The following is a 15,224-nucleotide window of genomic DNA, read 5'->3' on the forward strand; positions in this document are numbered from 1 at the left end:
CCAGCCCCCATCCCCTGCCTTCACAGGCTCTGTAGCCCCTCACTTCCTTCAGGCTACCCCACGCCTGCAACTTACCCACTCCCCCCAAAACTCCCGCAACTACTGGAATTTTTCTTCTCATTCAAAACCAAATTTCTACTCCCAAGAAGACTTCCAACTTGACTCCAGTCAGCCCCACAGACTCAGCTTCTTGGAACTGGCTACCGACTGTTTCTCAGCATAATCCTGCCTCATCAATACATTTGCCTATTGTGACATTTTATTACATGAGGATGGCATTTCCTTCACACAGGGCCTTGGGAGGTGGGTTTGCACTCCCAGTGAAACAATTTTAGCTCCTCAGCAAGGGCAGGTTGGCAGAGTGTCTTGAGATGGGATTAGAGGGGATTTGCAGAGGCCCTTTCTGGGCCACCAGATGCCGGAAATTCACCCAGATTCCTCTCCATCTCATTAACTCTGACCACAAAGAGATTTCGCATTTCTTCCCCTAATTGAAGATTTTTAAACTTGTACGTGCCCATGTGCCTCCTCTCCCTCTTCTACCTTTCCAGGAGTGCCTGGAGCCCAGAACTAAGGTCTCATCACTTTCCCTCTGCTTGCTCAACTTCTGAAACACCCACGGCCGTCCAGGCCCAGGCTCGCTGCGAATCATCCCTGTGGATCCACAGCCTCGTTCAGGCTGACGCAATGCTTTGCTGTTCTCATCCCCTCCCCTCCCCTATCTATTTGCTTTTGGTTTTGTTGGGTTTTCTTTGGGGACAGTCCAGCAGGCCCTTCATCATATCTTGCTGTCCCAGTAGACTTTCTTCTGTTTTGGCCAAGTAACAGCATAACAAGTAACAACAGATTCATTTCTAAGAAGAGCCAGGCAATGCTCCAGGACCATCAAAGCCTAGCCCAGGGTGGGCATCTCCAATGCTTGGAGGAGCCAGGTAGGAAACACACCCGTGGGAATCAGGGAAGATGTTTATGAATACAGAGTAGAGGGGCCTCTGGCTAACTGCAGAGTTTAAATTCGATTAAACACACAAACCACACTGCTCTGTGCTGGCTGGATCAGACTGGCTCAGAACTGGTCTCTCAGTTTGGGGTTTCAGCACTCAAAAGGACCTAAGGCTTGGGCTCTGTGAGCCTCCACTACGCAGGAATCTGCTCCAAAGCAAGTCTTGTCCTCACTCCTTCCTCAGCTCTTCCCCTTCCCCCTTCCTCCCCTCTCCTTCAGATTGCAGTGGCTCTTTCCCCAGGGGAAGCTGAGCAGTCACATACCAGCAATGGTCTGGCCCCAACCTGCCACCCAGCATTCGTGCCATGTGGCGGGGCCGCGCTGCGTAGGGAGGCAGATGGGCACCTTCAGGTCATCGAGCGTGATGGGCGAGGCCAGCAGCAGCAAGGCAATGTCATTGTCCATGCTGGCTCTCTGAAAGTCCTTGTGAAGAATGATGCTGGCGACCTCCTTTATTTCCATGGATGAGCTAGTTAAGTCGTTGGTCCCCAGCACGACGTTCAGTTCTTCTGGACTGGTGGCAGAGAACCAGAGAGGGGCGAGTGGAAGGGGAAGGGAAGCCTCAAAAGTGGGAGAATTGGCTGTGCTCAGAAACCTAAATCTCACATAGCTCTAGGACATTTAGACCCTACTGGGGCTGTAGCTCAGAAGGTGTGAGGATTGGAAAAAGACAGGAAAAACAAAAACAAAAAACAGAACAGCCGGTGAGCAGACCACAGCCACACCATGGCACCATCGGGGGCCCCAGAGATGTGAATGACATGCTTCTGTCTAACACAGCAAAGGCAGAGCTGGGTTTAGGGCACTCTACAGAGCCCACAAAAAGCCACTTGGCACGGATCAAACTGGTTTTCAGATAGGTAAGGCATTCATTATTATATCTCTTTTATCTCAACCGGTCTACCAACACTTTAGAAACTCAGGACCAGAAGTTAGTCTAGACCACCACTGACCAAGCAGACAGGAGCTTCAGTAATAAGTCCACATTCAGAACCCCACAGGATATTTGATATCCCATGACAGCAGGTGCCACAAAGGTCTTTGGTTATGACATGATGAAACTGTCCCTGGGTTTTTGATTAACCTTCTAAAATCAGCCCTTCTGTAGGTCTTCAAACTTCCTTGAGCTGGTGTAGCAGAAAGCACAAGTGCTAGAGCCAGAGTTTGAATTCTGTCTCTATATACTAGGTGGGTACCGTGGGTGAGCGGCCTCAATTTATTGGACCTCAGTTTCCTTATCTATAAATGAGGGCTATTCATTCTACCTGCTCCAGGGGTCACTGTGTGATTAAATGAGTTAACAGAAGAATCTTTCCTTCCTTCCTTCCTTCTTTTCTTCTTCTTTTTTTTTTTTTTTTTTTTTTTAAAGATGGAGTCTTGCTCTGTCGCCCAGGCTGGAGTGCCAGTAGTGTGATCTTGGCTCACTGCAACCTCTGCCTCCTGGGTTCAAGCAATTCTCCTGTCTCAGCCTCCTGAACAGCTGGAACTACAGGCGCACGCCACCATGCCCAGCTAATTTAGTAGAGATAGGGTTTCACCATATTGTCCAGGCTGGTCTCGAACTCCTGACCACTGAACTCCTGACCGCCGAAGTCCTGATCCACCCACCTCGGCTCCCAAAGTGCTGGGATTACAGGCGTGAGCCACCGCCTGGCCAATAGAGGAAAGTTTCTTAGCAGGGTCCCCAGCACATAGTTAGTCATCAGTAATACCAGGCATTCATCCACATGCTGTCACACAGAGAACGCTCTACAAGGAGCAGGAGAGTAGGGGGTCAGGTGGCCCAGGAAGTCAGGCTTCCAGAATTAGAAGGATTTCCCCCTAGATGGACTTGAATGCCCCAGAAGAGGCATTTGGACCAAGCCGCTTGGCTCCATCAAGCCACAGGTGTTCCTGAAGACGGCAGATGTGACCTCAGGGAGGTCGTAGTCATTGGCCCTGGGTGATGTGAGGAGGATGCAGCCTCAGGCTGGCTACCTCCATGTCCCCAGAGCTAGGGGATGGGTGGGTGGGTGGGAGCTGTTCATGCTGACTGGACACCGAACAGCCGCAGGTTCCTCTCAGCCACCAGGTGTGGGTGAGGGGGTGGGTGCCCCAGGGGTGGGCGCCCTGAGAGGCAGCAGCAGGAGGCTCGTGGTACTTACAACAGCTCTTCGGAATATAAGCAGTGAGCCGCAGTGAGAATCCACCACTTGTTGAGGATGGAGCCGCCACAGAAAGGTTCACCTCTGGCCTGAATACTCACCTGCCACGGAAACTCACCCACCTCCGCCTCCATCCCCCCTGTGATTCTGGAATACCGAGTTCTTCCCTCGAAAATGGATCTGTCGCCACATTCTGGTGGAATGAAAGAGAGTGGAAAGCAAAAAGGGAAACATTTAGTCAGCGTCCAGTGTGAGCCGGGGACCGGGCTGGGAGGAGGAGGCTTCCAAGTGGATGTCCTCACCCCCATTCTAGAGAGGAGCTCACTGAGGCTGGCGAGCGGGGCAGCTCTTGTGACATCAGCCAGCAGATGCTTTATTTTTTCTACACAGAGCTCAGCAGGCGAGTCAGAAGCATTGGCTCTGACTCTATCCAGCATTTGTGACCTCAGGAGAGTCACTTCACTGAGCTTGTTTCTGCTCTCATCCAGGAGAAATTGGAAGAAAAATAGCGTCCAAAGCCAACGTCCTGTGGTGGGCAGGACAGTAGCCCCCCAAAGAGGACCAAGTTCTAATAGGCCATCTCCCCAGAACCTGCGAATATTTTAGCTTTCAAGGAAAGAGGGGCTTTGGAGATGAAATTTGGGTTGCTAACCACTGCTCTCAGAGTGGGGACACGATGTTGGCTTTTCCGAGGGGCCAGTGGAATCACTGAGGCCTTTGAGAGGGGTGGAGGGAAGCAGAAGGTCAGGCCAAGGGAGAAGTGACTGCAGAGGAAAGGCAGAGAGATGCAACATAGCTGGCTTTGAAGATGAAGGCAGGGGCCCAGAGAAGCTTCTAGAAGCTGGAAGTGGAAAGGCAAAGAATTCTCCCTTAGAGCGTCCAGTAGGAATGCAGACCTGCCGCACCCTGAATTCAGCCCTGGAAGGCCTGTGCTGGAGCTCTGTCCCACAGTACTGTAGGATAAGATATTTGTGTTGTTTAAGCCGCCAAGTGTGTAGTCATTCATTTCAGCAGCCCTAAGAAACCACAAGGGGCGGGGCACAGAAAGTGCCAGAACCTACCGGAAAGCCCTGGCTAAAAGCCCTGGCTGTTCTAGGCTAGTCCAGGCTGAGCAGCTCCTTTACTTGGGGGACTGAGAGCAAAGCTGTAACTGCCTGTGCTGAGGCAGGAAATTCCCCTTCCGGACAGAGGCCGGGTCCAGCTCCTCGCCCCCAGGAAGAGGAGATGCTCCATTAATATTTGCTGACTTGAATGTCTGCCTTGTGTTCTGGGACAAGGCATGAGTTTGACTCTAAAAAGCCCAAGACCCTCTTCTTGTCTCTTTCTTGCTGCTCATTTTCCAACCATCAGCTCAATAGAAGCTGTGAGGATTTTGTCGTTTGGGTGACCCCGTGGTGATCATTTTTGGTTTAAAAAAAATACACGAGTGAGAACTTAGCAATGTGCATCCAGAGCCTTCTGCTGTCAGTAATGCATAAAGGCTCTCTTTGGGACTTTTGTTTTGTTTTGTTTTGTTTTGTTTTTGAGAGATGAAGTCTTGCTCTACCGCCCAGGCTGGAGTGCAGTAGCATGATCTTGGCTCACTGCAACCTCTGCCTCCCAGGTTCCAGCGATCCTCCTGCCTCAGCCTCCCAAGCAGCTGGGACTACAGTTTTTGTATTTTTTAGTAGAGACAGGGTTTCACTAAACCTGTATGTTGGTCAGGCTGGTCTTGAGCTCCTGACCTCAGGTGATCTGCCCGCCTCTGCCTCCCAAAGTGCTGGGATTACAGGCATAAGCCACCATGCTCGGCCTATTCGCGACTTTTGGATCCACACTTCTTCTCTGATTTTATTTACATATGATGCTTACTGTGTGTCACGCACTGTCGCAAGCACTTTACAAGCACCGATTCACTTGGTTGTCATAACTGCCCTACTGAGGTAGGCTCTCTTGTTTTCATCCTCACTTTGTAGTTGAGACAAATGAGGCCCAGAGAGGTTAAGTAGTTTGCCCAAGGTCACACAGCTAGTCAGTGACTGAACCATGATATGAGCCCCAGGCAGGCTGGCAGCAGAGCTGGTGTTCTCATCACTGCCCCATGTGGCTCTTTGCCTGAAATATTCTTCCCCAGGCAGCTACTTGGCTCACCTCCTCACTATGCCCAAGAATCCTTTCTTCAGAGTGTCCTTCCCTGACCTGTGTCTGAAACAGCCCCTCCCATCCTGGTGACTCCTTATTTCCTACCCAGTGTTACATTTCTTCATTGCATCCTCGTTACATTAACTCCTACATTATAAGTCCCTTTTGCCTGACTCTGGTACCAGAATGTAAGCTCCAGACGGAGAAGGCAACATGCTTGTCTGGTTGATAGTGGGTCCCAGGGTCCGAAAACCACACGTGGCATGGAAAAGGCACTCAACAACCATAAGTCATCCTCTGACTCAATGACTCTGGGAGTCTGGAAGGCAGCACATATGTGCATCTGATGATGTTCACTGCAGCGATCTCTATCATCATGACAAATTGAAAACCAGCTAAATGCTAGGGTTGAATAAAGTAAGGCACATCCATATCATCAACTGCTTCTCAGCCACAAAATTAGGCTCATGGGGGATTTTTAACAACACAGGAAAATGTTTGTGATATAAAATTGAGTGAAAAAGTCAGGATGAAAATCGTATTTAAACCTTGTGATTTTATTATGTTAAGAATGTGGGTTTACAAGTATGGAAGGAAGTACATCAAAATGCTGAGTGTCTGTGAGGTGGATTGGATGGTGGGCAGCCATGATGGGTGCCCTCTGTCTCTCCGTCTGAGATGCAGAACGTGGCACGTGCCAGACAGCCCAAGCTTGAATCCAGGCTCTGTTGCTTACTCACTAAATGATTTAGGGAAACCTACTTATCTTTGAGTACCCCCCCCCCTTTCTTCATTCCTAAAATAAGCATAAGATAATGCCAACTTTATAAGACTGACGTGTGGATGAAATGAGGGGATGGATGTTGAAATGGCCGACAAAGTGCTTGGACCAAAGTCAACTCTCCAGAATGAACTGGCAGAATTTCTCATATCCATTTTGCATCAAAGTCCCCATGGGACCCATCCCCCACATTCTTGGTCCTGAGATCAACCCACAACATCCATACGGAATCATGTGGACTTTTAGGTTCATGCAAGAGCTCAGAGCCTGGAAGCAGTGATGGAAGCAGAAACGGCTGCTTCTGAGTGATCTGAGCAATCATGCATTTTGGGCCCCCTTGCAATGGGACACCAGAGGAGCATGTTCTGTTGATGCTCTCCCCTCACTCCCCCCACCCCCTGTTCACACAGAGTGCAGTGGACCCCAGGCTGGACTGAAGGAGGCCAGGTGAACCTGCTGTGTTCTGGGCAAGAGGCAGTGTGCACAAGGCAGGCAACCTGGCGCTGCGGTCGCCCAGTGCAGGCCAAGCAGACAGTTCTGTCATTTCCCCATGGGTCAACTTTGGGCAAATCCTCGTCTTCAGTGAGGCTGAGTTCCTTGTCCACACGTGGTCTGAAAGCAGATGCCCCGCCGTGGTGGTGTGTGCGTTAAACACGGGGAAGTGCTTGACCCCTAACAGTTGCTAGGTATCCCAGTGTCCCTGAAGTCTCACCCGTCCCCTTGGAGAAAGAAATGAGCCATCAGGGAGCTGCAGGGGGCCAGGCACAAGGACACAAGCATCCTTGAACTTGGTCTGACTGATCTAGGCTTCCCTGGGCATCTGTGGCTCCTGGAAGCCTGGTGCTGATGGGAGCCACAGAGGCCCAGGGTAATGGTCCCCCTCCAAGTGGGAGAACTCAGTCTCAGCTAGTTCTAGGCACGAGCTTCAGGGCAGCCTACTATTCCTTTGAGGATAAAGTGTCAGGATAAAGGCCAGGGAAGAGAGGAGAAAAAGGAGAAGTGATTTGGAGGAGGGGTATGTGGGGACCCCTGGAGCTCTGGCCTTGTGCTCTGCGATCCACCCTCCTGGCAGCCAGTCAGCTGGACCATGAGCCCCCATCCATGCCCCCTCTGCTCCTGTACTCACCACTGACTGGGCGGGGGGGATGAGGGCGCTGAGGGTGGTGGGCGCCCCTAGCCCCACCTAGGAGAGCCACTCCAGCCTCTGGGAGAGGAGTCCGCGGACTGAGTTGAGCTTCTGTGACCAGGGACAGGAGCAGCAACACTGAGAACAGGAGCATGGCCCTAGGCTGTGCTGTGGGCCCGGGGGTGACAGAGGCCAGGGCTGAGGGAGTGAGGCTGACAGCCTCTGGCTCAGATCCAGGGCCCCCAGGTGATGTCACAATGGGTTGTGGAGCCGAGAACTCAGACTGCAGCCATGAAGACTTCTTTTCTGACTGTTTTGTTTCTAGGATGGCTGCACAGAGGCACCTCATCTCAGAGCCTTTCTTATCCCAGGTTTCCTTCTCCCTGACCTGGGCACCACCCAACTTCCTGAGTGTATTAGTCCATTTTCATGTTGCTGATAAAGACATACCCGAGCCTGGATAACTTATAAAGAAAAAGAGGTTTAATAGACTCACAGTTCCAGGTGGCTGGGGAGGCCTCACAATCATGGTGGAAGGTGAAAGGTGTGTCTTACATGTCGGCAGACAAGAGAGAATGAGACCACGTGAAATGGGAAACTGTTTATAAAACCATCAGACCTTGTAAGACTTATTCACTACCAAGAGAGCAGTATGGGGGAAACTGCCCCCGCATCTCCTGCCGGGTCCTTCCCACAACACGTGGGAATTATGGGAGCTACAATCAAGATGAGATTAGGGTGGGGACACAGTCAAGCCATATCATTGAGCCTCCGGTGGGCACAATGATGCTTTCAGCCATTGTCACCCCCAAACATTTTTTGAGGCTCAGTTCAGGCCACGGCTTCTCTGTGAACGTGGGGGTAATGTCTGGGGGAAGGGCTTCCAGCCCGGGCCCTCAGTCCGGGGAGGCCCGGAGGCCTCTGCCAGCACCCGCACCCTGTGGGGTACAGCTGTCCGCTTAGTTCTCTGCCCAGGATTCTGACCCGGGGCCTCAGGTGTGGCTGCCCAGGTCAGGTTGAGAGGTTCTGGCCTCCCCTCATGCCCAGCGTGGCAGGTCCCAACCCCCTTTCTACCACCTTCTAGATGGATCCCACATAGCCCCCAAGTGTCCTGATGGGCCCCTGTGTGTTCCAGATGAAACGACCAGCCTCGGATGGAGGTTCCTGGTGTGTGGCCTCACTGGATGTCAGTGACTCAGTCATGCTTTGGACCTTGTGTATTTTTAAAACTTCCACACCCCTCAGTGCACTGACCCAAGTGGACTTACCCAAGCAGCCTGGGCACTGCCTTCCTGGCCACAGGCTGAGCCTAGTGGTTGGAAGTGACTTATGGACTCAATCGCCAAAGTGCCCACGTGTCTACCTGCCCAGTCTTACCTCCTCGCTTTTCTCATCTGCAGCAGAGAACACAACGCTCACTGGCATGCAGGTTACTGTGAGGCTTAAAGTGAGATCACATGACCGGCAAGGTGGCCTCTCACGGGTGTGGCGCGAGCTGCTTCCTGGGGAGGAGATTCCAGGACTTCTCTGCTCTTTCTCCCAAGGCAGCTCCCTGGCGAAGGTTGCTCCTCACTGCTCAGGCATCCCCTCTGAGGCTGAGCCACAGCCTGTTGAGTGGCCCTAAGTGGTGCCCTCCCCACCTGCTCTGAACCATGCTTCACCCACCTGTTCAACAGGGGATGCCTGGTCGCTTCACCCACCTGTTCAACAGGGGATGCCTGGCCCTGATGGAGGCCAGCACTTTTCTGACTGGCACGTGGGACAGGAACCCACAGCACATCCAGGCACCTGGCCCTGATCTCACCACTTAGTCTCACTCTTTGGCCCTCAGGGTGGCCTCATAGGGAGCCCCCTGGCTTTCCTCTTCCCCTCCTTCGGGCTCAGGTCCCCACTGGACCTACTACTCACGCATCTACTATATGCCAATGCTTTCTCCTTTGCTCCATTTCTATTGGCTCTGGGGGTAGGGTGTGGAGGGGAGGAGGAGCCTGGGCTCCAGGTCTGATGAGGGAATGGAAGATGACAGCTAATCTCATGGATAGGGAGACAAGGGGCACGGGCATATCCACTGCAAACTGCTGCTCATTTTCAACAGAAGTGACTGAACAAAATCATCAGTCATCTCCGGAAAGACTGATTTCCTGCTGAAGACTGCCTCGTAGAGTCTACGTCCCTCCTAAGAACGTGACTTAGATCTATTCTTGTGAAATACTCGCTCACTGTCCAGCATTGCTTTGCAAATCTTCACAGTGATGCTGGGTTGCACCATGTCCCATCTTCTGGATGGAGACAGCCCAGCCTCACATACTGAGCTCTGCACAACTCCAGAGGGCACCATCCCCCATAGGCTACAATGGGAAAGTCTCTCCCTCGGACTGTGCTAACGAGGGGGTCCAGGGTGAGAAGAGCAATGCTAGTGCTGTAGAAGGAATCTGATGAAATTCAAAGAGGAAAGGAGGCACGTGATGATATAGGTTGGATATGGGTTGTGTGGGGACTGTTGCTTGGCTGACGCCCCAGAGGCCCCAGGGTGGCATTGACTTGGGGACTTTACCGAAGTCTGGGCCAGTGATTCTCTGACTGTCTTAGCCTATTTGTGCTGCTATGACGGAATACCACAGATTGGGTAAATTTTTTTCTTTCAGATGGCGTCCTACTCTGCCACCCAGGCTGGAGTGTGGTGGTGCAATCCTGGCTTACTGCAACCTCTGCTTCCCAGGTTCAAGCGATTCTTGTGCCTCAGCCTCCCCAATAGTTGGGATTACAAGTGTGCACCACTATGCCTGGCCAATGTTTGTATTTTTAGTAGAGAAGGGGTTTCACCATTTTGGCCAGGCTGGTCTCGAACTCCTGACCTCAGGTGATCTACCCGCCTCGGCCTGCCTGCCACCTCCCAAAGTGCTAGGATTCTAGGCATGAGCCACTGCACCTGGCCAGATTGGGTAATTTATAAAGAACAGAAATGTATTCTTTCACAGTTCTGGAGGCAGGGAAGTCCAAGATCAAGGTGCTGGCAGGTTTGCTCTCTGGTTCCAAAATGGTGCCACATTTCTACGTCCTGTGGGGAAGAGGAATGTTGTGTCTTCAAGTTCTTCAGAGGAACAGAAGAGAGTGAACCCACTCCTGCAAGCCCTTTGTAAAGTGGTGTTAATCTGTACATGAGAACAGAGCTTTCCTTACCCAGACGCTTCCCAAAGGTCTCACCCCCAATGCTGTTGCATTGGAGATTAAGTTTCCAACGCATAACTTTTGGAGGAGACACATTGGAACCGTGGTGCTGCCTTGGATGTGCAGCCCAGGGAGCTTGTTTGGTGCAGTTGAGGGTTGCCAGATTTAGCAAATAAAAATCCAGGATGCCTTGTCAAATTTGAATTTTAGATAAACAAATATTTTTAGTATAAATATACTCCGTACCATGTTTAGGACATTTTCATCCTAAAATAATTTGCTGTTTATTTGAAATTCAAACATAGCTCATGTCCTATATTTTATCTGTCAACTCTAGTACCTGTTTACAGGCTGAGTCCTTCAAATCCTGATCTAGTGGGATGGGGCGGGCCGGGGGTGGGAAAGAGGTCTGAGCACTTGTAACAGCACAGCTTCTTCCAGATGAATCCAATGCAGGTCATCTCTGGACATCTTTGAGAAGCATCAGTTAGGCCCCCTGGAGAGAGCTTTGCTGGGATCGCTGGGGTCTGACTCACACCTGGGAAATCTGGAGGTGAGAGAATGGTTCTGGGAGGGATGCTGCTGGGTAGGGACTGTCCTGAACCCACAGTTTTTCCTTGGAACCAGTGTGGGCTGCACAGAGAGAGATACGCCCAGGGGTGGTCTTAGGATTCATCCCATGAGGCTCCCTGGAGGCGGCAAAGAAATCTGTAAGAAAGAGTCTGGGGTGTGTCACCAGGTGCTCAGGGGATGACAAAGAGCAGAAAGCAACGCGGCATAGAGCGAGCCCCACCCTGGCCTGGGGGCTTCAGGAGAAAACCACCCAGCAGGGAACCATGGAAGAGCCCAAGAAGACACCACGTAAGAGCCAGCCTTCAGTATCTGCTGGGCCCAAGGAACAGTGAGCTGATATGTGGGCTCACCTGGACCTGTGCCTTCCCCTAAACTTTCACCTGTGGGGGGCAGGTGAGCAGAGGGGGAGGTGAGAAAGGAACCGTGTTCCTAACTGGACCCAGGTAGGGAGGAGGCTGAGCACTGAGTCAGATTCTGTGTCGAGAATGTGACAAGGGCTTGGATATTCTATGCATAAATCACCCTGAATTCAGACCCAAGTGACCGTAGGACTATTACCTGAGAATAATCAGAAAAGCTCTGAGTCCAAGTTTTATCTGGACAGAATACATCACACCCTCTGAATGGCTTATTTATTTATTTAGTTTTTTGAGACAGAGTCTCGCTTTGTCCCCCAGGCTGGTGTACGATGGCATGATCTCAGCTCACTGCAACCTTCATCTCCCGGGTTCAAGCGATTCTCCTTCCTCAGCCTCCAAAGTTGCTGGCACTACAGGTGCCCACCACCACGTCTGGCTAATTTTTGTATTTTTAGTTCAGATGGGGTTTTACCATGTTGGCCAGGCTGGTCTCGAACTCTTGACCTCAGGTGATCCACCCGCCTCATCCTCCCAAAGTGCTGGGATTACAGGCGTGAGCTACCGTGCCCGGCCTCTGAATGGCTTTTAACAGGAGACAACCAGCTGTGTTTTGATCACAAGCCATGTCGCGGTGCCCATTCCGCTCCTCAGTGCCTTTGCTGCAGGGTTTTCTGTTCAGGCTGGTGGGAAAGATCTGGCTGAAGGCTCACGATTCCTCCATGTACAGCAGTTTGCTGAACAGCATGTGTGGAAACCTACAAAATCACACAAGCACAGGCAAGCAGAGGTCTGGAACAACAGCCACACTCTACCTCCTCCCCCTCCCCAGCTCTCATGTTGGTCTTGGCCGATGGATCACAACTGAGCCAAAAGTTGGCCTTGGAATCTCTTCCAGTGTAGCAGTTTGGGCATCTATCACCCGGTGAGCAGATGAAACCCACTGTCATTGTTAGACTAGGACCTTACAGATATAAGGACCTCACAGGGATGAGGGATCTCCAGCAGAGACGAAGGTCAGAGGCTTTGGGAGGATGCTTCTTGTGTCCTCTCTGATGTTCACGCAGGCACTCGCTGCTCTGAGAAGCTGTTCTTCTATTTAGGTTGCGTGCATTGTTTAGGAGGTGGTCTGCCTGCTGCTTTAGAGAGTGGGTTCTGGAATCAGACGTACCTTGCTTCAAATTCTGCTTCTGCCATCTCCACAAGGGGCTTTGCACAGGTTATTTAGCCTCGCAGAGCTTCACTTTCCTTACCACTACATAGGGGATAAGAATAGGCTGACCTCCCCAGTCACAGTGACGACGGCACAGTAAGGCATCCATAACTAGTTTGCTGTGATGGTGGCGTTGATGTTCTGCAGCCCAGGTTACAACTTTAACCACCAAGTTGGCATTTTCAGCCAGTGATAGATCACGGCCACAGACTTGGCTCAGGCACATGGGATCTCAGAGGCCATTCCCATCTAATCCTCTCCGATTCCAAGTGAGTCACTGGGGTGCTGGAGGGGCCGGGTGTTGACTGGTTCTGATGCTTTCCTGCGTGCTGATGGGTTTGCATTTCAGAACAATCCTGAGAACCGGATGAAGTCAGCTCCTGCCTCATTTCATGGAGGATACAGCCAGCATCACAGGGCACTGAGCATCACACCTGGATTCCAATCCAGGTTGTTAGTCTCAGAGGCCCTGCTGCTGTCATGGTGTGCTTTTATATACAATCCTAGTGAATGATCACACGATTTTCCTTAATCCTCTCAAAAAACCCGCAAGAGGGAAGGAGACTCAGACTTTAAATGACTTGGTCAAGAGAATGCAACTCATCAGGGTGAAGCCAGGTCCGGAACACCTCAGGGTCAGCCCCTAGCTTGAGTGGGAGGTGAAGCCTTCTCTTCTCAGGGCATCCAGCCAGGCATGCAAGCATTCATTTGTTTATAAGTGCCTAATATGTTCCAAGCAACATTCTAAACATGAGATAAGGGAGTACATAAAAAGGAAAAGCTCTCACCCTCATCCAGGTTATAGTCTAGTGAAAGAGACAGAAAGCAAATAAATCCTGAAAGCATAGATGATGTCAGAGGGTGACAAGCGCTGGGGGAAAATTGAAGCAGAGAAGGGCATGGGGAGAGCAGGCTGGGAGGGGTGGGTGCTGTTTTCTGCAGGGTGATCGGGCAGGTCTCACTGACAGGGCGACTGGGAAGATACCTGAAGGAAGGCAGGAGTGACCCTTGGAAATAACTGGGGGACCTCTTGGATAACTTGAGAGCCTTGTAGGTAGCTGCTGTTTCAGGCAGCAGGCACTTCATTCATTTCTTCTCTGAGTGACAAGGATTGTGGTTGTGAATGAGAGGAGATGGGGAGGTGGCTGTAGGTAAGTCACTGACAGGGAGGAGATTGGGGAGCTGTTTATTTTGAAGGATTTAAGGTGGCATGACTAAAGCACCTTCAAAGGCTGATGAGAAGGATGTGGAAGAGTAGGAGAAGTGGAGGATGAGGGAGAGGGCACATAACCGATGGTATCAGATCCTTGAGGCTGTAGGAGGAGCAGAGGGGAGGGATTATCTGTAATCAGAGGCACCTCTCCTTGGAGCGTTCTTGGCCCGTTTTCCGTTTTCCACAGCAACTCCCTCTCCTGGGTTTCCTCCAGCTCTTCTGGCAATTGCCAGCCTCCTTTTCCAGCTCTGCCTCCTCTGTGTAGATGCTGAGGGTTCTTCAGGGTCCAGCCTGGGCCTTCTGCACTCCTCTCTGCAGATGCTCTCCCTGGGGGACTTCATCCACCCCTGGACTTCAGTAGGCTGATGACTCCCCAGCTTATCCTTCCACCCCAGGCTTTCAGATTGGGCTTGTAGCTGCCTGCTCATCCTGCAGAGCCCATCAACCACAGTGCCTCTCTGCTGCGCCTCGTTGCCTGTGTTTCTCTCCAGGTCCACCGTGTCTTTCCTACTTTAGGCCCCTGTCATGTCCCGTCTGTATGACTGGAGCCACTTCCTACGTGATACTCTCTTCTAGTTTCATCCTCTCTAAAGTATTTTCCACGTTACACCAAGAGTCATCTTTTTTTTTTTTTTCTTGACAGGATTTTGTTCTGTTGGCCAGGCTGGAGCAGTGGAGCAATGACAGCTCACTACTGCTTCGACCTCCTGGGCTCAAGCATCCTCTTGCCTTGGCCTCCAGAGTAGCTGAAACCACAGGTACCCACCACCATGCCTGCTTTTTTGTTTTTTTGTTTTTTGTTTTTTTTAGTAGAGATGGATCATCTTTTAATGCAAATGTTACCACATGACCCTCTTTAATGCTATCCCTTCCTCCCCAGCTGACCTCATGGGTAAGATCCAAATGTCCTAACAAGGCATTTCAGGTTTTTTGTAACTTGGTTCCAGAGAACATAAAAAATCACCCAAAGACCTAGAGCTCTTTAACACCAAGGCAGACACTGGAGTAAAAGCGCGGCATCAAAGGCAGGAGGGGAGCAGGCCAACAGCTGCTCACCCAGCCTGGCCCTTCCAGGGTGCCCCGTTAGCCCCTGCTGCAGAGGGGACGCCAGACAGGGAAGGACAGGACATGCGGACTCTGCTCACCCAGGCTGACCTGCATCCTCTGCCCCTCCCTGAGCCCAGGGCTCACTGTGAAGTCACCAGCCCTACTCTCCCCTGCATTGTGACACCCCTGCCAGAAACCACTGTGGCTGGCATGTTATCAGCTCTGGCTGGAGGCAAAGGTTGGGCAATTTTGGACTGCAATGACAAGAAGATGTTCCAGCTTCTAATTCCCCTGCTTTGGGCACTCAAGGGACATGCCCAGGATGATCCAGGTCTGTGCCAGGCCCTCTAGGAGCAGAGGTTGGGGGAAGGGATGCCATCTCTTACCTGGCTCCTGGAGAGTTAACTTAGAGGCCCAAAGGATGCTGAGTTAGGGCCAGGGACTCAGGAAATGAAGAGATTATAATTGATCAATCCAAG

At 51.5% G+C, this 15,224-nt stretch overlaps 1 protein-coding gene across 2 annotated transcripts in view; it reads right to left on the reverse strand.

Moving 5' to 3' along the window:
- Positions 1 to 7,568, reverse strand: part of PRSS55 (serine protease 55) — a 28,858-nt gene extending 21,290 nt beyond the window's left edge. For both annotated transcript variants that reach the window (XM_007961674.3, XM_007961673.3), the window contains exons 1-3: positions 7,176 to 7,568; positions 3,148 to 3,340; positions 1,267 to 1,517 (exon numbers count right to left, since the gene is read on the reverse strand). In XM_007961674.3, the coding sequence (XP_007959865.3) occupies positions 1,267 to 1,517; positions 3,148 to 3,340; positions 7,176 to 7,524 (793 nt within the window). In that variant the 5' untranslated portion in view covers positions 7,525 to 7,568. The remainder of the gene's footprint in view (positions 1 to 1,266; positions 1,518 to 3,147; positions 3,341 to 7,175) is intronic.
- Positions 7,569 to 15,224: the final 7,656 nt, after the last annotated feature.

Source organism: Chlorocebus sabaeus, chromosome 8 (genome assembly GCF_047675955.1).
Source record: "Chlorocebus sabaeus isolate Y175 chromosome 8, mChlSab1.0.hap1, whole genome shotgun sequence".
Classification (NCBI taxonomy): Eukaryota; Metazoa; Chordata; class Mammalia; order Primates; family Cercopithecidae; genus Chlorocebus; species Chlorocebus sabaeus.